The 25199-nt window shown below is 42.2% G+C and overlaps 1 protein-coding gene across 2 annotated transcripts in view; it reads left to right on the top strand.

Moving 5' to 3' along the window:
* GSR (glutathione-disulfide reductase) overlaps nt 1–25199 on the top strand; it is a 67075-nt gene that overhangs the window by 7336 nt on the left and 34540 nt on the right. For both annotated transcript variants that reach the window (XM_033915648.1, XM_033915654.1), the window contains exons 3-6: nt 4136–4224; nt 8994–9063; nt 15134–15281; nt 22189–22243. In XM_033915648.1, the coding sequence (XP_033771539.1) occupies nt 4136–4224; nt 8994–9063; nt 15134–15281; nt 22189–22243 (362 nt within the window). The remainder of the gene's footprint in view (nt 1–4135; nt 4225–8993; nt 9064–15133; nt 15282–22188; nt 22244–25199) is intronic.

Genomic DNA, 25199 nt, shown 5'->3' on the forward strand with positions numbered 1-25199 from the left:
AAAAGAAAACATAAGGAGGGGAGGTAAATACAAAGCAGTCATCAATAAGCAAAAGAAATACATAGACCTTAGCTTCTAGCTACAATTTTAGGTCACAGTCTGTGACAAAGCAAGAAACAATTTGAATGAAGACCACTTACGTGAAAAAGACATGCATAGAGTCTGATTTCTTTGCTATATAAGCTTCATATCTATAGGTCATACCAAGTAAGTTCCACCATTTCTCATGGGATAGTTGTTTAAGTTCTTTCCATGAGGTACACACAATTTTTAGAGCAATTGCCAACAAGGTATCAAGCAATTTACAGTTGTCAAAGAAATTCAGAGAAACACACACTCTTCAAAATAATATATTTATAAGATAAAGGCACAGAAATATGAAAAGATTTTACTATTTGTACTCCAAACCTCTAACCAGTATTTATAGGAGAAGGGACAATCATAAAGCATGTGTCAAAACATTACTGATGAAAGAGAACAGGACCAGCAGTTTTGGGATAAAGTTTTATCTATACAGTATATAAAGATTTGATAGGCGTCCATAAGCTAAACTAAACTTAAGCTTATATACTGCATCTTTTCTATAAATATAGAGCTCGACACGGTTTACAAAAATTAAAAGGGAAGTACAGTGGGAGTTGGTGGTAGAGGGAAGTGGAAATTTACATTTTTGAAAATAGCCAAGTTTTCAGGTGTCTTTGGAATAGTTGGAAAGAACCCAGGTTGCGCAGCTGGGCAGGGAAATTATTCCAGAGCTCTGTAGTTTTGAAGTGAAGAGATTCCCTTAAATTTCCAATGTAGGTAATGCCTTTTAACATAGTAACATACATAGTAACATAGTAGATGACGGCAGATAAAGACCCGAATGGTCCATCCAGTCTGCCCAACCTGATTCAATTTAAATTTTTAAATTTTTTCTTCTTAGCTATTTCTGGGCAAGAATCCAAAGCTTTATCCGGTACTGTGCTTGGGTTCCAACTGCCGAAATCTCTGTTAAGACTTACTCCAGCCCATCTACACCCTCCCAGCCATTGAAGCCCTCCCCAGCCCATCCTCCACCAAATGGCCATATACGGACTCAGACCGTGCAAGTCTGCCCAGTACTGGCCTTAGTTCAATATTTAATATTATTTTCTGATTCTAAATCCTCTGTGTTCATCCCACGCTTCTTTGAACTCAGTCACAGTTTTACTCTCCACCACCTCTCTCGGGAGCGCATTCCATGCATTCACTACCCTCTCCGTAAAGTAGAATTTCCTAACATTGCCCCTGAATCTACCACCCCTCAACCTCAAATTATGTCCTCTGGTTTTATCATTTTCCTTTCTCTGGAAAAGGTTTTGTTCTACGTTAATACCCTTCAAGTATTTGAACGTCTGAATCATATCTCCCCTGTCTCTCCTTTCCTCTAGGGTATACATATTCAGGGCTTTCAGTCTCTCCTCATACATCTTCTGGCGCAAGCCTCCTATCATTTTTGTTGCCCTCCTCTGGACCGCCTCAAATCTTCTTACGTCCTTCGCCAAATACGGTCTCCAAAACTGAACACAATATTCCAAGTGGGACCTTACCAATGACCTGTACAGGGGCATCAACACCTTCTACTGACTACGCCTCTCTTTATACAGCCCAGCATCCTCCTGGCAGCAGCCACTTCCTTGTCACACTGTTTTTTCGCCTTTAGATCTTCAGACACTATCACCCCAAGGTCCCTCTCCCTGTCCGTGCATATCAGCTTCTCTCCTCCCAGCATATAAGGTTCCTTCCTATTATTAATCCCCAAATGCATTACTCTGCATTTCTTTGCATTGAATTTTAGTTGCCAGGCATTAAACCATTCCTCTAACTTTTGCAGATCCTTTTTCATATTTTCCACTCCCTCTTTGGTGTCTACTCTGTTACAAATTTTAGTGAGGGGAAAGATAGTTTGAGCTTTTGGATAGATCTGGTGATGTCAGTCAGATCTTGCAGCATTCCAAGATAAAGGGGGAAGAATGCCATGCAGGATCTTGAAAGTTAGGCAGGCACATTTAAAGTAGACTCTGAAAATTACTGGGAGCCAGTGGAGTTGTAGCTAGAGCGGCGAACCATAGTCAAATTTTGCTCTTTGCAAAGATCGGTATTCTGGATCTGCTTAAGTCTTTGAAGACTTTTCTTGGTCAGACTTAAATAGACCGAGTTACAGTAGTCCAGCCTTGAAAGAATGATTGATTGAACAATGACAGCAATATGTTGGTGGAAACAGGATCTCACTTTCCTTAACAAATGAAGGCTAAAAAAATCTTTTTTTTTTTTTTTTTTTTTTTTACTAGAGAGTTAAGATGATCAGTAAATGAAAGTGTTGTGTCTATAATGACTCCCAAATTTTGCTTGAATTCAATCTGCAGTTAAGATCCAGAAAGTAATGGGATGAACGGAAGTAGCTGATCTAGCTTTGGGCCAAGCCAAAGTAGTTTTGTTTTGGACTCATAGCTTCATTTGTACAGTAAAGGCCCAAGATTGAAGTTTCGTTTTGCATTCTATAATATTCTTGGTGAGGTTAATGGTAAGATTCGAATCTATCTTGAGAAGGACAAAGATGTCATCTGCATATGTATACAGTGTTTCAAAGGGGGAGAGATGGAAAAGCTTCAAGGTGGACATATAAATATTGAAAAAAATAGGGGACAGAGGTGATTCCTGCGGGTCTCCACATAACGGTTTCCAGGGTGATGACCTGGTGCCATCCATATTAACAGTGTATTAGCGAGATCGTAAGAATTTTGAGAACCAGTCTAAGACAGTAGAATCAATACCTATCTCAGAAAATTGGTAAATCAGAATGTCATGGTGAACGACGTCAAAGGCCGCAGATAGGTCAAATTGTAATAGAATAGCAAACTTATTACAAGACTGTAGTTGCTGAACCTTTGAGATTAGTCAGACCAATAGAGATTTGGTACTGAAGTTAGGTCTGAAACCATACTGGCAAGGTAACAATGGAAAATATCTCTAAATATGATGAAAGTTGAGCAGATATGATAGACACTAACATTTTGGTCAGGAGGGAAATGTTTGCTATGGATCGGTAGCTAGACAATGAGGAAGGGTCTTGGTCAACTTTTTTTTCAGTAGTGGGGTCAGAGCAATGTGGCCCATCTCTTCAGAAAATAGACCTGACAGTAAGGCAGAATTTATAAGTCTGGTGAGCGATGAGATAGCCTGAGTGGGAATTTTCTCATATAGGTATGAGGGAAATGGATCCAAGATGCATGTGCAAGATATTAATTTGTGACAGTTTTGAAACCTGAGCCTCAGATACATACTCGAAGGTAGTCCAGGATCTGTCTACTGGGGTAGAAGTGGTGTCGCTGAACACCAGAGAGTCGTAAGAAACCAATGATGGAAAAGAGTTTCTTATAGTAGCAACTTTTGTCGTTAAAAAATTTGCTATATCATCCACTACTGGGGAGGAAAGATGTATGGAAGAATCATTGTTAGAAGTTAAGGAGCGCCAGATGTTAAATAGCACTTTGATTATTGGATCTGGTAATTTTGTCACCATGGAGTAGGAAAAATAAAGACTGACATGTCGAGGCTGATCTAGACGATTTAAACATATTACGGCAAAGAAGGCACCAGGAATTATCAGTAATATCTTCCTCGACATCTATGGTCCAGCTCTTTCTTGACAATTATTTAAGTTTCCCAAAATTTTGGCTGAAGTTTCTGGGGAGCTTCTCTTATGAATGCAGTTGTCTATTTTTGTTGATTTATTTTTGACTCACTCATTTCACACTTGTAATTTTTGCACATGCACAAAAGTGAAATCCTATGTGGGTGTACAGCCTAAATAGTGAGAAATAATCTCGCATTAGTCTACTTTGGGCCTCCATAAAACATTGGAGCTTTACCTCCTTTTTGGGTTGTGCTTCCTAAAGCTTATTGCCTCACACTGAGGATTCAAAACACATTTAAAAAAAACCACAAAATTATAATATTTAGTATCAATTTGTGTATGCATTCAGTGAAAATAGCCCTCTGGCAAATTTTTGTGCCAGAAACAGAGACAGAAAATGCTGATAAGCCAACAGTGTTATTATGCAAAATGAGTTCATGCAACATGTATTCACAGCTCATTACTCCTTTCAAACAGATAATGTGGAACACAGCAGTGCATGCTGAGTACCTTCACGATCACGCTGATTATGGATTTCCCACCTCTGATGTAAAATTCCACTGGAAGTAAGTTCAAAATGCTACAGGAAATGAGCTTCTCTCTTTGCCTGATTCTTTTGAATCAGACCAGTTTGTAATATATATAGTAAGACGTAGAGATTTCAACATTTACAACTAAGGAAGGAAAGCGGGAGAGGAAAGCAGGGGTTAGTGGGAGACTGAACAGCAATGTAATGCTCAGCAGTGTAAATTAGCACTATTGAATTTTGGATTCTGTTTATGCTAATAAATCTATTTTCCATATTTAGTTTATCAGAATTGAGAGAGAGAGTGCCGTCCTTTCCTGTCCTTAACCACCTCCCTGTATCTTCAGCTTTTGCCTGTTGACACTTGGGACTTTGCAGTCTGGACAGCTGCCCCACTTGCCCATTCCTAGTTCCAGCCCTGTCAGTTTAGCAGCCACTGAAACAGAAAAATCCAGGAAGTATAGAAGAAAGAAACTGTTTGAGTGACAGATAGTAGAGGAGAAGGTAGAGGAAATTAATGGAGCATCTCAGGAGTCAGTCCCAAATATCGTTTGGTTTTTTTTCTTATAAATAATATTCCTTGTCTTTCTGGGCAGCGCTCCCTTCTCCTCAGTTTTACCTTTAGAAAGTGAGTTAAGGTGTCTTTCATCTGCTCTATGTTAGATTTATTAGTTTTGATTTTAGTCCAATCTTTTCGAGGCTTCCCTGTGCTGCAGAGGTTCTCAGTGATAGGCTGCTCTGCCTGGGAGAGGATTCAGACATTGTGGTCTGTAGCTGGGAGTGCCAGCCTTCTGATAGGGCAGGCCAGCCAGGCAGGTACCCTAACACATTGTAACTCGGAAGTAGGTCCCTTGGGAGCACTGCTCACCCCTGCAGACTTCAGGTGGTTGAGCACAGGTTGATGTGGCCCCATAACTGGCTGGGAGGCTTGGTAGTTGTCAGCTGTATCTGCCCCCATCCCTCAAAGAGTTGTGTTGGAGCATGTGGGATGAGTTTTCAGGTTCTCTGAGCCTGAAGATTCTGTAGCCTGAAGAGACAAGCCGCTGAACTCACTCCTGCTGGACAGAGCTGATGCAGGCACAGCACATGACAGGTCATAGAAACATAGAAAGATGACGGCAGATAAGGGCTACAGCCCATCAAGTCTGCCCACACCATTTACCCACCCTCTTAAGTCTTCTGACCCCCTAAAGTATAATTGTAATTGTACTGTCACTCTACTGACCTGCTCATTCAAGTCCATACCCTAGTGACCCTATCCCTTGGCATGACCCTCGTAGGGATCCCACATAGGTATCCCATTTGTTCTTGAAGTCTGGGATGCTGCGTGCCTCGACCACCTGCACTGGAAGCTTGTTCCAATGCTCAATCACTCTCTCTGTGAAGAAGTACTTCCTGGCGTCTCCACGAAACTTCCCTCCCCTGAGTTTGAGCGGATGTCCTCTTGTGATCGAGGGTCCCTTGAGAAGAAAGACATCATCTTCCACCTCGATCCGTCCTGTGATGTATTTAAATGTCTCAATCATGTCTCCCCTTTCCCTACGCTCTTCGAGAGTGTAGAGCTGCAATTTGTTCAGTCGTTCTTCGTACGGGAGACCCTTTAGCCCCGAGACCATCCTGGTGGCCATCTGCTGAACCGATTCAATTCTGAGCACATCTGTTACTGCCTATGGAAGACATCATAGTGGGTCAAAATTTGGCCATTTTGAGGTTTTTGGGTTTGTCCCAAGGTTCCCCTACCTTTAAAACCCTACTTTGAACATTTTTTGATTTTTACTTTATTTCTTATGGGCCGTTTTTCAGCACCAAAATGCTGTCTCAGTGATCATCTTGAATTTTCCGATTTAATTTTAAAAGCCTCTATTTGCCTCAAAACGCCTAGATTTTGCTTAAAATAATTTAGGATGGATTCAGGCAGTTTAAACCCCATATTTTGCCAGATTTGTGATGGAAGAGTGCCTGAGGAGCGTCCTTTTACCGTAAGCTATGGGCTTGGCCCCCTCTGGTCCCTCCATGGGCTCAGAGTTGAAGAAAGCTCAAGAAATGGGGCACAAAGCCCTTCTAGAGCCTTCTTTTAGCAATTCAGCATCATCCACGAAGCACTTCTGTGTGGACGCCTCAAACCTGGACGTGAGGTAAACCTACAGAGGTCTTTGACCCTGATTTTGTGACCTTGATGTATGCAGTATACAAAAAATATAAAGGGGCATCTGTGTCATTGGAAACCAGACTGGTGCTAGCTCAGAAGGGTCTGACCCTTGAGTTTGTGGTTCTACCACATCCTGTAGTGCTACAAGAACTGGAGGTCCAGTCGTAAAAGGCTGGGACGAGTGAAGATCGGATTCAATTCCTTTGTTCTCTAAAGATTCATCTTCCTTGGAGGATACTTGGTCTCAGTTAGGGGCTGCCAGTCAGGAGTCTGTGGCAGACCTGGACCAGGGAGAAGATCCATGGTGTGCAGACTGTTCAAACTGGCTGACTTGTCAGAAATCATTGTGGTTTCTTTGCGGGAGTTGAATTTAGAGTCTCTGCAGGTTCCTACATCCCATCTTTCGCTGTTGTGCCTTTTCATGAGAGCTATACAGGCGATCAATGGGAAGGAAGAATCTGCTTCTCCCAGCTTGCATAGGACAGCCAAGCCATGTAGAATGGTCTGAAATTTGACAGCTAAGATTTTATGCTAAGAAATGCAAGATTATGCATTTGGGCTACAAAAAACCCGAGGGGATGTTACAGTTTAGGGGGTGAAGAACTTTTGTGTACAAAAGAGGAATGGGACTTGGGTGTGATAGCATGTGATGATCTTAAGGTGGCCAAACAGGATATAAATAGGGTGGAGTTGGTTTAGACGAAGGCTACTAAAATGGTCAGTGGTCTTTATCATAAGATATATAGGAACAGACTTAAAATATCTCAATATGTATACTTTGGAGGAAAGGCGGGAGAGTGGAAATATGATAGAGATGTTTAAATGCCTATATGGCATAAATACATGTGGTGAGTCTTTCATTTGAAAGGAATCTCCAGAATGAGAGGACATAGGATGAAGTTAAGAGGTGATAGGCTTGGGAGTAATCAAAGGAAATTTAGCTCCCAGGCAATATAGGGGTGGGTGTGTCACAGTGGTTAGAACTACAGCCTCAGCACCCTGAGGTTATGGTTTCAAATCCCATGCTGTTCCTTTTGACTCTGAGAATCACTTAATCCCCCATTGCCCCAGGTACATTAATAGATAAAGTGTGAGCCCACTGGGACAGATAGGGGAAAATGCTTAAGTAGCTGAATGTAAACCACTTAGGCTATAATAGAAGTGGTATATAAATAATAAATAAATAGTTGTTAACATAATCTGTACTCAAGAAAATTCTGAACTGCTGATCCATCAGTTACATCATGATAATTCTCTCAATATGAAATAGTACTTCAAATGAGCTTTGTTGTATATAAATGTCCCACAGCTCAGTGTTCCCTCTTATCTGTTCACAATGAGCCCAACAATTGTGTGAAAGATGTGCAAAATGAATTGTGCTGTATACCACAGTGACAAACGCCAAACGTGCCTGTATAAAATACTTATTTTGCGGCTAAATTTTCAAATGACAGTCCGACGAACCTTATTTTGTTTATCTGCCTCAGGGGCTATCAAAATAGTTCAAATTTCAGCAGGGATCTTCAATATTCTTCAAATCCTCAAAAAATAAAGCGAACAGACAGGGCTGACCAGACTTGGCAATGCTCCATCTTTAAAGGAACTGAAACGCTGGAAAAAATGTCAGAAACAAAATATCAAAACATGAGTTCGGGGATGGGTGGGATTTCTTTCCCCGTGCAACTCTAGTTGAGAAACGCTGAACTAGAGCCTGTTTTATGCAAAAACAAGCTTTTTATGCTGGCTGTGTACATTCTCAAATGTGGCTTGCAAGACAATACATTATTACACGCTCTTTAGTCCTGCTGTAATATAAAAAAACAATTGATATAATTTGTTCTTTTTATTAGAGAAACATTTTGGGTAAATCTTTAATACCCTCTATGGTGGGTATTTTATTTGGAAAAATGGAACACTGTAGATCTCTCACAAGAAGCAAGTATAGCTGGTAAGAAATGTATTTTGCAGAACTTGGGCACAAGATCAAGAGCCTTCTTTCTGGCAATGGAAAAATGCATTACATACATTAATGATTCCTGTTTGACATTTAAGCTGTTGGTTTAAATGGGAGCCATATATTCAGGCTATTCCTTCTAAGGCTCGTTGCCTAGTTTTTAATAACTTAAAATTATGGATGTATATATCATAGTTGTAGCACTTTCCTATCTTATTTTCCTTTTGACTTCTCCACTAAATTTGTGGGCAAAAGATTTGAATTTTGATGTCCTTCTTGTAGTTTATTTCTGTGGAATGCTAATTCTGTATTTCTTCCATTCACATTGTTTGTTTATTTGGTGAATATAATATGAAGTTAAGCACAAAAATAAAATTAAAAAAAATTTTGGATGTAGGATTTGTATAGTTATTGTGATGTTTGCATGAGTGGGGGTAGGGGTCGGAGGGCTAAGAAAAGATGGACTTAATCATATTTGCTGTTATCACAGAGAGCTGTAAGAATCAAAGATCTCTATTTAGAGATATATTCAGTTTAGTATGTGAATTTAATGGAGACGTATTTGTTTGCTTTCTTGATGTGTGGGGTTTTTTTGGGGTTTTTTACAACGTTTCTCGATTTAAAAAGATTTCAACATAAAAAAATAATAGAACCTACTAATGAATAAAAACTTTATTTAATAATTGTTTTTTGTATTGTTTTGCAGGACTATTAAAGAAAAACGAGATGCTTATGTGAGCCGGCTTAATGATATCTATCAGAATAACCTAGACAAGGTTTGTGAGCGTCTGAACACAACTTGAATAAGGATTAAATTAATATCAAACACACATCCCACTAGCCATTTTTGACCCACCAAGCCCCTTCATCAGTTCTGCTTCTTCTGTGCCTAGCCAGATATTTGGCTTCTTCACTAAGGCAACAAGTTGGAGGCTGGGGGCCAGATAGTCAGTAGTGGTTATGGAAGCCTAGGCAAATGGTGTGTTAAATGTTACATGCACAGATGGTAAGGAAGGAAAGATTTCAGTAAAACTGGGGGCAATTTGTTCAGGCTTATTTCTTGCACACTTTCCTTACTTTAAAGCTGAAATCACTCTACCCTGCACCCTCATGACAGTCTTGTCTTCCCTGAAGTGATCTAGATAGCCCACTCTGCTGATTTATACAGATGCAGCAATATACAAAAACTGCATTAAGCCATTCATGTAATAATGAGAAAAGCCAAAATGTGGAATTTGCAATTTTTAAAAACTCTTTAATTCATTACATACCAAAGGTGAGTCCACCTGATGAGTCAGCCCAGCTTGTGCTGGGCTTTGAATATCTGTGAAGCTCAGGCCTGTTCCCTTCCCTCCCCCCCAGTAAGAAAAGGGGTAATGGAGCACAGAAGGCCAAAATGCATAGATGATTTAGAGCTTCAGGGCAATGCAGCAGTGAAAGTAAATAAGTGAAAAGCGGAGATACTGGACATATAGCTGAAAAGTGTCAAGGAAAGAGGAGATAATAGATACCTTGGGGGGAGGGGGTAAGGAAGGGCCGATTTTAAAACATAGAATGGTCAAGTTTCTGGAATCCTGTGGATTACAGGACTGGACACAACATGACTGATCAATTTCTTTAACTGGGTGACCAGAGAATTGGATAGAGGATGTGCGCTAGATATGGTGTATTTAGATTTTAGCAAAGACTTTGACAGTGTTCCACACAGACATCTGATAAACCGAGTGCCCTTGGGATTGGTCCCAAAGTGGCAGGCTGGGTCAGGAACTGGTTGAGTGGTTCCTCCTTTCTCCTCCTCCTTTCTTCCCTGCTCTCCTGGAGGACTGCCATTGATTGATTTATTCAGTTATGGGTTCCTGAGGAAGGGACTTGTTCCCGAAACCAGGCTGGTTGAACCTGGTCTTCTGGCGTTCCATCTGCCCTGTCTCACTTCCCTTGGACATTGGATGAAAATCTTTTGAAGCTAAGTTTTGCTTTTTCATTTTTTGGGAGTTGGCTGGGGGGTTCCCTGATTGGTTGCTGTAATAGTGCCCTGTGTTTATTTTGCACTACTTTTGTTGGTGATAGTGTCATTTTTGATTTAAAAACACACACCCTGTTACCCTATGATGGTGTGTAGGTGTACGCCTTCCCGGCGCCACCTTGATGCGTGAAGCGTTGGAGCTACGCTCCCGTCGCTGTCCCTTCGCACTGAGAGTACCTAAGTCTTGTAAAATTCTGATAGTTATTTACCTTATACACATTATTGTGTTGGTTATTGATTTAACCTTTGCTGGGGACACTGTTTCACTACCACTCTTGGGAACCTTTGACCTTTTTGCTCTTTTGTGGGTCTCTTTGTAAGGTTCTTTGGCAATTCTGTTTTTGGAGTTTGTTCTACTTAAACCTCAGACATTTAGTTTGGTGTGCTCATGACAGCTGTGGTGAGAGTATACACCATGGTGAGATCAAAAGAGCTGTCTGAGGCCTTCAGAAAGAAGATTGTAACAGCTTATAAGTCTGGTAAGGGATTTAAAAAGACCTCAAAATAATTTGACATTAGCCATTCCATAGTCCAGAAAATAGTGTACAAGTGGAGGACTTTCCAAACAACTGCCAACATGCCCAGGTCTGGCTGTCCAAGGAAGTTGACCCCCAGAGCAGACCACAAGATGCTAAAAGAAGTCTCCAAAAACCCTAAAATGTCATCATGGGTAAGAAATGGAGAGTCCTGGAGTGGCTGAGTCAAAACCCTGAGATGCTGTGGGGTGATTTGAAACGAGCTGTACATGCAAGAAACCCCTCAAACATCTCACAGCTGAGAGAATTCTGCATTGAGGAGTTGGCCAAACTTTCCTCATACCGATGTCAGAGACTGGTAGATAGCTACAAGAAGCGTCTCACTGCAGTTATTTCAGCCAAAAGGGGGTATCACTAGTTATTAGGGTGTCCTAATTTATTCCTCAGTTAGAATACACATTTTTGTGAATATCTTTTGTAAATCAAGGAAAATCATTGTTGTTTACGAGCAATTACATTACTTTCTTTTCCAGAGATAAATAAAAAAAAGATTTGACATCGATATGTTAACATTTCTTAAGAAAGAACTGAATATTTTATGGGGTGTCCTAATTTTTTCACATGACTATGCTAACTCAAGTATTTATTTATTTATTTCGATTTATATCCCGTTCTCCCAGTAGCTCAGAACGGCCTACAAGCAAACATTCACAGTGGTGTATATTTGGACAGTACAAAGATTATACATTAGTTCAAGTACGGGGATTATATAGCAATTTAAGTACAGGTTAAGAGAGGACTATACAGTAATTTAAGTACAGGTTCAGAATGGAGGGGGGAGGGGAGAAGGACGGGGAAGTTTAAGGGGTAGAGCGCAGATGTCATTTTAGTTGAAGGGGAGGCTCTTTACCGCTTTCCGTATTCCCTCCCCCATCCACCACCCTCTCTATAGCACTGTGGAAAAACAGGGTCTTCATATATATAATTATCTCCCCATATTTATACATACAGCTTAAACATTTATTTTGGACCTCATCAAAGTCAACATAATCTAAATCTTGATTTATCTCCATTGAAGATACGAGTCCCAAATTTTTTAAATTGTTGTAGTTGTCCATTTTTTATGCTGTCAGTTTGGACATTAAGCAAATAAAGTCTGCTTTATGTCATATTTCCAGAGTTGTCATATCTACTTTTTTTTTTTTTCTCCAATAATGTGCTACTAAAAGTTTTGCAGCAACCAATATGCGTTTGGCTAATTTATAAGTCAGTGGGGAAAGTTTGGTGGTTTGACATGCAAAAGACGAGCCTTTATACATTTTTGCATTATTCCAAGCACCATTTTCCAATAAGATTGAGTTTAGAACATTCCCACCATATATGATAAAAAGTGCCTCAACCCCCCCCCCCCCCACACACACACACACACTGATGCTATCAGTCAGTAGACAGTGTTTTTTATACGTCCTTTGAAGTTTCAGAATGGTATGGTACAGTGGTCTCAACTCAAACCCTTTGCAGGGCCACATTTTGGATTTGTAGGTACTTGGAGGGCCTCAGAAAAAAATAGTTAGGGCCCAATTCTATAAAGGGCACCTAAGTCATGCCTAAAGTTAGGCATGCTTTAGGCATCCAATCTAAATAGTTAATGAGCCAATTAAGGGTCTTAATAAGCGATAATTGGTACTTAGGCGTCCAAAGCCACAATTTCATGGACACCCATGTTTAAAACTCACACCTAACTCAATAGGCATGGGCATGGAATGGGTGTGGTTTGGGCAATGACTCAATTTGGGCGTCACTGAGTGACCTAGGGCGTCCATATCATGCCTATATTGTAGGCAAATGAAATCCAGGTCTAAATAGTGGAACCAACTCCCCCCCCTCAACTCAAACTACAGAACTCATTATTGACGTTCTGTAAAATGGTAAAGACCATCCTCTTCAACTAAAGGTCACCCTCAGTCTACACCCCCCCCCCTTAGCCCCACCTCTCTCTTCTCTCTCCTGCCTATCTTCTCCCTAAATTCCAGTATAGTCCTCTCTTAGTCTGTACTCTGATAAATTGTATCTAAACTCAAATAACTTGTATTTAAACTAAACTACTTATACTTAAACCCTACTCTTAATTTGCTGTATACTCCCTGTATTTAAACTACTGCACAGTCTTGTTTGTCCAAACATTTAAACCTATTGTATATCTTATATGTCTAATTACACTCCATTGTGTATGTTCACTTGTAGACCGTTCTGAGCTACTGGGAGGATGGGATAAAAATATAAATAAATGAATGTCACTGAGTGCAATTCTACAAAGAATGCCTAACGTAGACACCTAAATGGCGCATAACTTTAGACGCATTTTTCAGAATCAGGGCCTTAATGTCTTATTAAAGAAATGACAATTTTGCATGAGGTAAAACTCTTTCCTTTTGGCTATGATCAAGAAACTGTTTTATTTTACTTTTGCGATTATGATAAATATACCGAGGGCCTCAAAATAGTACCTGGCGGGCCACATGTGGCCCCCCAGGCCACAAGTTTGAGACCATCTGTAGAGAATTTTAAATCCATTCTCCATAATTCTACTTGAGATAGAAACTTTCAATAGATTACAAAATATGGGAGATCATGGGCTTAATGTAGCTCTTTCTCCCATTTGGCTGTATAACATTAGATAGGGAAATGTTGGTCCATTAGAGCTTGATAAAGACAGGATATGCCATCTTTACCTGTCCCTAGACGCAGCGCCCTTTTCAGATTGGCTCTGTACTGGATTTCTGACATATATAGTCTCCGAGTTGATGATATTTAAATAAATCTCGAGAATGTAGTCCAAGCTCATCTTCCAAAACCAAGAAGTCAACTATTTTATTATCATCTTATAGTTGAGCTGGTGTGCGCAAGGAGAATTGCGGCCAAAATTTCTGGATTCAGTACACTAGGTGTTCGGTCCCTTCCTGCAATCTGGGAGTTGCAGAAATCCAAACACTTTTCTGAGCACATGCTCCTTCCACCTCAGAGAGAGAGTTGGAGTAGTTTTCAATTTCTGAAAGCAATCTGTGCAGAAGTCTTTTGGATTTGCTCTGCATCTTTTTATTTTTTTTCACTTAAAGTTCATCTTATCAGTGGCTTGAAAGCCTTGAAACTCCTTTCAGGTGGTCCTCTGTCGGAGGAAAGGATGCAGTCCTGTGGAGCTCGACTGCTGCTTCACTGAGAAACTTTGGTAGATCTGTAGAGCCTGCCTGCTTTGTACCACCCTTTCTGGACTCTGGGTCCCTTCCCCTAGAAGCTCGCTTGCTTGCTTGCCTGCTGACCTTGTCAGGTATTTCAGGGCAGGCTGTATTCATCCTGAGTAAAACTCCTCTGGATTTCAGGGCACAGGCTGCGTTTCTGCCCCTGATCGCGTGGAGAGGATCTGTGGGGGGTGGAGGTTACAATCGATGTCCATCAGACAGGCAGTATGAAGTTCTTCAAGTCTGAAAGAGCAAAAAATTGGAATCTCCTCTTTCTATGTGTCGGTGTCTAGTCGTGGACTGTTCTAATGTGCTGTCACCTATTTTTTTTTTTTTTTTCTATCCCATCTACAGCTTCTTGGTCTGTTTACAATAGGATGCCCAGGCTGCTCTTTCTGTCTCTCAAGCTATGTCTAAGCTTTATCTGCTGGTTCATTCTTTTCAGCAGTTTTGAGCAACCTAAGGTGAATTCCGTTGTGGCGCAGGATACCCAGCGCATGGACCTCCCTAGTGATGGAGGAATAGTGTTTAAGATCTCACAGGATCGCAGAATGGATATTCAATTTTTAAAAAATTAACATCTTTTTGAAGTGGCTTCTTAAGGCATCAAGGCGGCGGCAGCCTCCTTTGTGGTGCATGCCTGTCACACAAGATTAAGCAAGGTTCTCTCTTTGGAAGTAGATGTCTGTCCCAAGGTAGTGCTGGATGGTGTGGATTATGCAGTGGACACCCTTTTTGATCTCATTCGAGTTCTTACCGCTTATGCAGTGTCTGTGTACCGGCCTTTTTGGATCCGTCCTTGTGCTGGGGACGTTGCTTCCAAGGCTACTTTAAGCAGATTTCCTTTCAAGGGTCAGCTTCTCTTTGGGAAAGGTCTGTATGACCTTATGGCTGGTGTTGCTGATCGCCACCCTAAGGTTTTTATATTTAGAGTTTCAGATTCCATCCTTAAGGAACACAAATGGGTCAGGCTCTCAGGAAAACCAAAGTACAGAAAGTAAACATAAAGCAAAGCCCCTATATGCATATGAATTATATAAGTTTGCTCTGCAGGTATCCTGAAAAATAACTTTGAGGACCAGAGGCTGATTGCTCTCTATCTTTGTTCTAGGCTCATATAGAACTAATCCGTGGCCAAGCAGTATTTACATCTGATCCTGAACCTACTTTGGAAGTGAATGGCCAAAAATATACAGCCCCACACATCCTAATTGCCACAGGAGGGCGCCCTTGCATCCCTGCTGACAGCACAATCCCTGGTAAGTTCTTTGCTTTTTCCCATTCCTTCTCACTCCGTAACTTACAACCCTTTGAAGAGCTCCCTTAATTCAGTTCAATGTTAATGACTGGGCTCACTGGCCATTGCATTGGATAACTTTAAACAAACCTCCTATGGGAACAACTATTTATACTTACAGGCACTCTAATTTCAATATTTCAACTAACAATAGTGCCACTTTCATTCAAAATACAATTTTCTTATGTTAAATATTCAATTCATGACCAAATAACTGCTTTACCAATATAAATAAATAAAAATAAATAATCATAAAAGTGCTCAGTGCCACCACCAGGTCATTGCTAATGCAATTCAGACCACGATAGGTTTGGAACCATCATTGCACTTTATTGTTCCCTGCCTTCCATAAAGTACAGTGTGCAATGGCTTGAATGTTACTCAAAAAAAATCGCTGATGTTCCAATTGCCTATATATTTATTTATTTATTTATTCGATTTTTAGCCCGTCCTCCCAAAAGAGCCCAGAACGGGTTACAAAGTACATCCATAAGAATCCAGACAGAGCAGAGATGACATTTTACATAAATTACAATATAGATGACAGTTTACATAAATTACAATATAGATGACAGTTTACATAAATTACAATATAGACATGACAATAAAACATATGTACTAAGTAGCATCTGGTGAAATTAAGTGACAAAGGTGAGTTGACTGGGTGGCATTTCAGGGTGAATGACTTTAAGGCGCTGGGTTAGTAAAGAGGAAGGTTTTCAAGGCCTTCCTGAAGTTCCAGAGTCCATCTAGTGATCTGACAGATGGAGGGATTGTGTGCCAAAGTTTGGTTATGAAATGTGAGTAGGAGCGTTTGCGGGCAGTTTCAGTTTTGAGGGAACGGCCAGAAGGTATGGTCAGTCGTTTTTCTCCTTGGGACCTCAGTGGTCGTTTTGGGAAGTAGATTTGTAGTTTAGTTTTCATGTAGTACAGAATCGTTTCATGGAAGGTTTTGAAAGCGAGGAGCAGGGCCTTGAAGGTGCAGCGTTTTTGAATGGGCAGCCAGTGCATGGAAGCTAATGCAGGGGTAACATGGTCACGGATGCCTAGGTTTTTCAGAAGTCGGATTGCAGCGTTTTGCACCCTTTGGAGGCGGGAGAGAGTTTTGGTAGGCAGGCCCACTAGTAGAGCGTTACAATAGTCTACGCGGGATAGAACAAAAGCGTAGAGTAGTTGGGCAAATTCAGATTCTGAGAAGTAGGCACGTATGGTTTTTAGCTGGCGGAGGTAGTAGAAGGAGGATGATACTAGTTTGGATATGTGATCTGTCATTGATAAATTAGAGTCAAGAGTTACTCCTAGGCTGTGGACGTTGTCTTTGGGTGTAAGGGTGTTTGTGGCCCAGGTAAAGGACGGACGGGGGTATACGCATAAATCTTTGTGGATCCAGAGAAGTTCTGTCTTGGATTCATTTAACTGTAATTTGTTTACGGTCATCCAAGACTTTATTTCAGTTAAGCAAGACTGGAGATATTTGATTTGTGTGTCTTGGTGACGGCCTAGGGGAAGATAGAGTTGTAGATCGTCAGCGAAGGAGTGGATTCTGATGCGGTGTTTATCCGCTATGTCCAGTACTGGTTTGACATAGATGTTGAAGAGGAGAGGTGAAAGTAAAGCTCCCTGAGGCACTCCATAGTGGAGTGGTTTGGGTTCAGATAAGGATTTTCCTAGTAGGACTCTCTGTGATCTGTCGTTAAGGAATGAAGAGAACCATTGAAGTGCATTGTCACGGATTCCAATGGACTTTAGCCTGGACAAGAGGAGAGAGTGGTCTATGGTGTCGAAGGCGGCACTGAGGTCTAATAGTACCAGCAATGCATCATTTCCATCATCTAGGATTTTCCAGCAGTCATCTAGGATGTCCAAAAGCACAGTTTCTGTGCTGTGGTGTTTCCTGAAGCCCGATTGGAAGTTGGAGAGGGTGGCGTTTGTCTCCATGAAGTCTTGCAATTGCGTGAGTACAGTCTTTTCCAATATTTTTGAGATGAATGGGAGGTTTGAGACAGGTCTGAAGCTGCTTGGGTTGTCTGGGTCCATGGTTGTTTTTTTCAGGAGTGGTTTTACTATGGCTGATTTCCAGCTCCGTGGAACTACACCTGTCATAAGGGATTCATTTATTAGGGGTAGGATGGATTCCAGGAATACCTCATTTGTGTTCAGCAGTGTAGTGGAGGGACATGGGTCCAGGATCGAGGTTGCGGGCCGTACAGAGTTGATTATTGTTTTGAGGTCATTGTGGGAGATCGGTTTGAAACTGTTCAAGGTTTCCATCTTAGGTGGATTGTCATCTTTGGCAGTCTCTGGGATGTATGGGAGTGCTTTGGCCTCAGAGTCCAGATTTGCACGTATCTTTGATATTTTGTCATGGAAGAAGGTGGAGAGGGATTCGCAGTCTAGGTTCATTTGCAGGGAATGCATTGGACCTTGGGATAAGGAGAATAGGTTTTTCGTTAATGAGAAGATGGCCCTCGATCTGCTTGGGTACTTTGATAGTAGAGCAGTGAAATGAGCTTTCTTTGCTTCATGTGTGGCTAGTTTGTAGTTTTGCAGCAAGTTTTTCCAGGAGGATTTGTCCTGGTCACTGAGAGTTTTGCGCCAAGTATTTTCTGCTTTTCTAACTCTTCTTTTTTGTACTCTCAGGTCTTCTGTAAACCAGAGTGAAGAGAATGGTCGTGAGTTAGATTTAATCACCTTGACTTTTGCTAGGTTCTCATAGAGTGCTTTAATGCCTGAGTGCCAGGTCAGTGCCTTCTCTTCTAGGGAGTTAGTGCCTAGTTGTAGTTTGGAGATGCCGTGGGAAAATGTGGTTGGGTGTACTGATTTTGGGTCAAACGTAATTGTTTCCTGGGAATTTGTTCGGTCTGCTGCCTCTTTAACTCTGGTGTGCAGGCTGATCGTGATTATATGGTGATCGGTACAGGGGACCACGATGTTTGTCGGCAAGGATGTTTTCTGGTCAATTTGTGGGCCGTCTGGGAGAAAGATTAGGTCCAGTGTGTTTCCAGAGGAATGAGTTGGAGAGGTGACTTGTTGAGTGAGTCCCAGATCTGACAGTGTTTTGATGAAATCTCGTGGGGCGCCCGTGACTTCTGGGTAGTCCGCGAAGTTGAGATCGCCTAGGACTACGATTTGTTTATGGATTACGGATAGGTTGCTTATAATGGTTAGCAGTTCATCGAGCGTAGACATAGGAGAAGAGGGTGCTCTGTAGACTGGTATGATTGTAATTTTTTTGTCGTGGCCTATTGAGAAAACGAGGCATTCTAGGTCTGGTAGTGTTATGGAGTGTATTTGGCGTGGGTTTAACTTGGATTTGGCGATCGCTGCCACCCCTCCCCCTCTCTTGTTGGGACGGAAGCATGCCAGTGCTTGGTAGCCTTGAGGGCATAACGCACCCAAGGTGGCTCCATCATTGTCTTTGAGCCTTGTTTCCATCACTAGTAGGTCCCAGTTGTACTCTGTAATGGCATCTGTGAGAACGAGGTTTTTGTCGTTTACAGATCTAGCATTCACTAGGGCTGCTGCGACATTTTGTGCAATGGGGGCATATGTGTCAGTTTTGACCTTTATGAGGTTGTGGGTATTGATTTTCTTGGGCTTTGCGTGGTAGCAGCTTCTTAGGTCTCCATATCGACCCTGGCCAGTGATGATGGGTATGTGGTATGCCATCACGGGGAGTATGAGTATGAGGGGGCACGGTGTATTGACTTAGTTGTGTGTTGAAGAAGAAGTTGACTGCATGCTACAATAGGAGCCCCTAAGGGCGGAAGAGAAATGAGCTGTGAGCTCTGGGAAGAAGGGGTGGGGAGCGGTGACTGCTTTCCTTGCAGCGGCTTGAGGCAAAGAGTCTCCTCTTCCGGCTGGCTGTGGGGAGGAGGTAGATCAAAACTCGGGTCAATGAGCAGGGAATGGTGGCTGGATGCCAGAACAGATGAAAACCTCCAACAAAGCAGTCAATTCAGACTTCAGACTAGTCAACAGCCCCAGATCGTAACGCACAAACTGCCTCTCAGATTTCTTCTTCTTCACACAGCTAACAGCTTATCCAGAGCGTATCAGCAGCATAAATACCACAGAAGTCTTTGGATTTTATCCTGGCAGTCAGCGGCCACACTTTCTCACAGTGGAGCAGGCAGGCAGTCTCGACGGAAGTAAGGCAGGGCAGTAGCAGTTACAAGATGGCTCCTTGCAGCGTTCAGTTGAAGCAATTTCAGAGCTCCCGTCAAGGGACTAGGGGGCAGAGCAAGCTCACACGCCCAGCCCAGCAGTAAGAGGGTAATCAGGAGAGGTAAAGGTGTCAATGAAAAACTCACTTACTGACTCCAAAGTGGGTTGGGTTCAGCTGTTCAGTATAAGGATTCTGAGCCGAGCGTCACGCAACCCCGACTCTATTTAAATTAAATGCCGAGTCCTCCGCTGATCAGGAAGAGGGACTGAGCAGAGCTCCCACACTACCTCTTCACTGGCAGACTCTAAAGTGAGTAGGTTGTTTTATAGTTGTTTTAAAATGCTATCAAAAACATGTTTAGAACTGTACTTACCTTGTTACACTTCCCCCTCCCCATTCGCGGTTTCCGCACTCACGATTTCACATAATCACGATTTTTTTGGGGGGAGGGGGGAAAACCCCCCATATTTTTGCCTTCCCCCCGGCATCCCGGCCTTACCTGGTGGTCTAGTGGGCTTTCGGGGCAGGAGCGATCTTCCTATGCTCCTGCCCCGTGTAGATAGCCAATAGGAAATGGCTGCCGTGAGCTCCCGCCGTACAGAATTTGTCCTCATCCCCGTGGATAACCATGAGAAACCATCCCGTATCATTCTTTAGTGTATCTCAACCTCAGTCCTTCAATGCAAGGCTTTTGAGGGTTAGTGGCTATTCCCAATCATACTCTGATTCTTCCCTCTCTCCTTAAAGAATGACACGGGGATGGTTTCCCTTAGGCACAGGGACAAATTCTGCACCCCATGTCAGTCTCTATTGCAGAGTCATGAATGGGGTTGTCCAGGACAGAAGGGGGAAATAGAGAAAAGTGTTGGGAACAACTGGGGAAAACTCAGAAGTAATTAACATACTACTTTTTGTGGACAGGACTAAATGGATCACTTGGTCTTTATCTGCTTCATCTAAACACCTGGAATAGATGTCCAGCAAAGGGTCCAAAAATAGTGGCAGAATTCAAACATACATAGAACAGACACAAAGTAACAGGGGAGGGAGAAGGCTACTGGTACAGTAAGTCTGGTAATAATAGCCCTGTAAACAGATGAAAAGGGGTAAACTGGAAAAACAATTGATGCTTATTTTTGAAAGTCTTTTCATATTTCTGTGTATGTTTGTTCCCAGCCAAAACTAAGCAGAGATGACAAGATATTCAGGCTGGCAAAAAGTTTAATAGATAGCTTGCATGGAACACACTTCACATGAACCTAACATGGGCTATGTTTTGGCAAATGCCTGCTTCAGGGATTCATAATTTCCTAAAATTGTAATACTGTAGTCCAGTGGTCTCAAACTCAAACCCTTTGCGGGGCCACATTTTGGATTTGGAGGGCCGCAGAAAAAATAGTTAATGCCTTATTAAAGAAATGACAATTTTGCATGAGGTAAAACTCTTTATAGTTTATAAAACTTTCCTTTAACAGTTAAAAGGAAAGATATATAAACTATAAAGAGTTTTACCTCATGCAAAATTGTCATTTCTTTAATAAGACATTAACTATTTTTTCTGCGGCCCTCCAAGTACTCTATTTTTTCTGCAGCACTCACATTTAAAGTTTAATATCTTTTCTTTCTCAAAACTGGCACATTTCAATCACTAAATTGAAAATAAAATCATTTTCCTACCTTTGGTAATTTCATCAGTCTCTGGTTACACTTTATTCTTCTGACTGTGCATCCAATACTTCTTCCCTTCTTTAAGCCTCCTGTATGCTTCCTCTCCTCCAGACCTCATTCCCTCCCCCAACTTTTTCTTTCTTTCTCTGTCTGTCTTTCTCTGATTCCGTGCCCCATTTTTTGCTTTGTTTCTGTTTCCCTGTCCCCCCTCCTTCTTTCTTCCATCCTCCTTGCCCCATTTTTTGCTTTTTTTTCTGGCTCCCTGTCCCCACCCCACCTTCTTTCTTTCTTCCTTCCTGCCCTTCCCCATGCCACTGCCGCCGCAGAATAGGCTGCTGCTGCTGCCGTTATTGGGAACAGGCCATCTCCCTGCTTCTCTTCTGCACGGGGCCGACCAACTCTCGCTGCCCGATGTCAATTCTAACGTCGGAAAGGACGTTCTGGGCAGCCAGGCAGCAATTGGCTAGCCAGAATGTCCTCTCGACGTCAGAATTGACGTCGGAACACCAGAGTTGGTCGGCCCTGCAGGGAAGAGAACAGTGGACCACCCCCCCCTTGGTACGCCACTGGAGCATCAGCATGTCTGGCGGCTCGTTCGTTCAAAGCCGCGGGTGGCGGCTCCTTGCGAGATCCGCACCTGCGTCTTAAGCCTCTCTGATGTTGTGACATCAGAGAGGCTTCCGATGCAGGAGTGGATAGCGCAAGGAGCCGCCAACCCACAGCTTTGAGCGAACGAGCCGGCTGCTGCTCCAAAAGGAAGAGAATGATGTCTCCAGACCGCGGGCCGCAAATAAAACCTGGAGAGCCACATGCGGGCCGCGTGTTTGAGACCGCTGCTGTAGTCCGTTATTTAGAATGTGTACACTACCAACAAATAAGCAGAGCCAGCATCTCTGCGTTCTCCAAACAAAAGTGAATGAGCAAACTTGTTTGTTCCTATCATGTGACCTTTAATTGGGGAATGTTAGATGAGAGATGATGACAAATTTTAAATTTTTAAACATCTTTTGTGCTATTTCTTTTTTCAATACAGGTTCCAGTTTGGGAATCTCCAGTGATGGATTTTTTGAGCTTGAAGAATTGCCAAAGTAATTACAAATCAAAATACTCTCCCCCCCCCCCCCCGTCAATCTGTTGTTTATTTCCGGTATTTGATAAGCTGACCTCACCAACACAGCTTGAAGTGAAGTACAATAAAAGCAATACACAATTTCATCAATCACCTCATAACCTCCCCTCAACAACTATTCAATCTATTCTCATAACCTGTTTAACATAACCATGCCTTAACTGTCTTTTGTTGCACTTCCACTGATAATGAATTTCAAAGATGTGGACTTTGAATAACAAAAACTTGCTTAATCACACACTGTAATCGTGCCCGCTGCTATGAAGATCTAAAGGGCAAATTCTATAAGAAGCGCCTAATTAGGCACTGTTCAGCACGATTCTAGTAAAATCGGGTGCTGTTTAATGAATCGCCCTGAGTGGAACCTATTTAGAGGCACCCAAGAAATAGGCCAGCTCTAGGCACAACTAAAAGTTAGGCGCCCAGTTGAGCGCTTAAGCACACTTAAGAGCAGCAATTCTGCAACAAGGTGCCTAGCATGTAGCCACACCCACACCTAACATGCATAGGCACCTATTTTTTTGAAGGCCGCCTAAATTTTTAGAGGCGCCTTGTTGCAGAATCACTCTTTCTTAATAGGCATCTATGTTTCAATCAGGGCTGATTAAAAAAGCTTAATTGGGCTTATTATTCAATTTAGATAAGCGCCTATCTAGTTGGGCGCCTCCGAAATAGGTTACTAACTTTAGGCGCTGGTTACAGAATTTGGGCCTAAGTCTACTTGCTAGTGCATAAGGCTGCTGTACCAGTCTTTAAATAGAAAAGTCCATTAAGATATAGAGCCTCAAAAGCTAAAAAATATCTTAAATCCTATACAGAACTCTATCACTACTACTAATCATTTCTATAGCATTACTAGACGTATGCAACACTGTACACAGCAGCTAATGGAGGGCAAGTAGAATAGGGAAGATGTGGTCAGCCGATAACTTAGCGGCTGTACTTTGGTATAAATGTGGTCAACCTGACATTTTGAAAGCCCACAGACTGCTCAAATAGGCTGCACAAATAGCAGGCTTGTGTGTAGCTGCTAAGCACTTAACCGGTTAGCACTGAATATTGGCATAACCAGTTAAGTTGCTGTGGTTCAGTGCTGGATTTAACGATAAACTAAATAAGCTATAGTTTAAGGCCTCACAAAAGTTCAGAAATTTTGGGGCGCTCTGTGGATTTTTATCAAACTTTTTTTTAAACGTTTAAGAAGTGGAATTCCATCTGTACATTTAAAATGGCTTCATACGTAATGAATTTAGGTAATATTTAATTTATCCTAGGACAAGCAGGCAGCATAAAAACATAAGAATTGGCGCTGCTGGATGAGACCAGTGGTCCATCGCACCCAGCAGTCCGCTCATGCGGTGGCCCTTAAGTAATATTCTCATATGTGGGTGACGTCATCCAAGGGGCCCGGTACAGACAATGGTAAAAGTGTGTTGCCACATTAAGTTTTGGGAAACATTGCAACTACCTGACTTCCCACCCAACACCTGCTTGCTTTATGTCAGTTCTTCATTTTTCACAGAGCAAAGAAGTGCTTTATTCTTGACTCTGTCCAGTGTGATTGTTGCCTTTTTCTTGGCTTTTGTCACTTTTTCCTTTTATATCTTTGTTTTCTTGTACTTCAGTCAAAAAAAAATTGTTCTCTTTTTCCGTTTTGTTTTTTCTTCCTCGGTGGGTTTTTTCCTTTCTCTCACCATTGAGCTTAATCTTGCCACCAAGATTTTTCCATCCATGTTGAAACCTTCGAGCAGTTTTAAGAAGTGCTGTTGGTGTCAGCGCCCTCTCTATCACTGACCCTCATAGTTGGTGTTTGCAGTATTTTGGTCCTAGACACCTGAACGTGTTGTTCCACACTGCAGAAATGCTCGTTGAAGGCTCACCGCATCCAATAAGAGATCTTTGGCTCAGTTATGGACACTGCGGTTCATTCTGAGCCTTTGGTACCAGCAGCACCAGCATCGACATTGGATGTTATGCCAGCTTCCGAGAAGCCTGTTAAGAAGCCATCCTCTTCCCAGCAAGCGTCACAGGTCTTTACAGTATCGAGCCCCTCGATGTAGGCCAAACATAGATGCCAATATTCTCCTTCAGTGCAAGCTGTCTCTCCTTTAGGGCATGAATCCTCTTCAAGGTCACCCATCCCTCGACATTCTGCTGCACCAATGGTACTGGCTATTGACCAGTGCAAATCTTCAAGGAACAACTCGAGTTTTTCCACAGGGAGCTCGGTGACATCTTCAAATTGCACTCAACACCTTACATCAATTCCCTTGGCACCGGCCCAGTCTAAGCATAGCATTTAGAGACTGCATGGTACTGATTCTATGTCTACACCAACGCTGCTCTGCTTCCTGTTGGCACTCTTCCAGTAGATGTCGATGTTCTCCATCGAGGCATCGATCCTCCTTCTTAAGGCATCAATGGTCTTCATCGAAACATTGACGCTTTTCATCGAAGTATCATCATTCCCGGTGACACCGATCCTGTACTTCCAGATATAAAAGATCTTCGCATCGTTCCTCTTCCTCATCCTCCTCGGATCAGTACCAAAGACATCAAGGCAATTCTTGCCTGGGGCTTATGACATCTCTCTCATGGCCACACTGACTCTGAATATGAGCCTACTTATCTGCTCCTGAGTTGTTATATGGAATTCCTTCAGATCCGTCTCCTCCTCCTAAAAGGAGGTCTCCACCTGAAGGATTTTCATTTACTAGATATATTAAATAGTTGGGAAAGGCTCTCCTTGTCAAGTTAGAGGCTAACACTGGACCCAGAGCCAAACTTCTTGATTCCTTGGATTTTGATGAACCTCCTAAGGAGCTGCTTAAGTTGCCCTTACATTGTCTTCTCAAGCAGGCACTTTTTCAAAAATTGGGAGACTCCTTTTCTGTCACTATAGCTCCTCGAAAGAT

The sequence above is a fragment of the Geotrypetes seraphini genome, chromosome 1 (assembly GCF_902459505.1).
Source record: "Geotrypetes seraphini chromosome 1, aGeoSer1.1, whole genome shotgun sequence".
Lineage (NCBI taxonomy): Eukaryota > Metazoa > Chordata > Amphibia > Gymnophiona > Dermophiidae > Geotrypetes > Geotrypetes seraphini.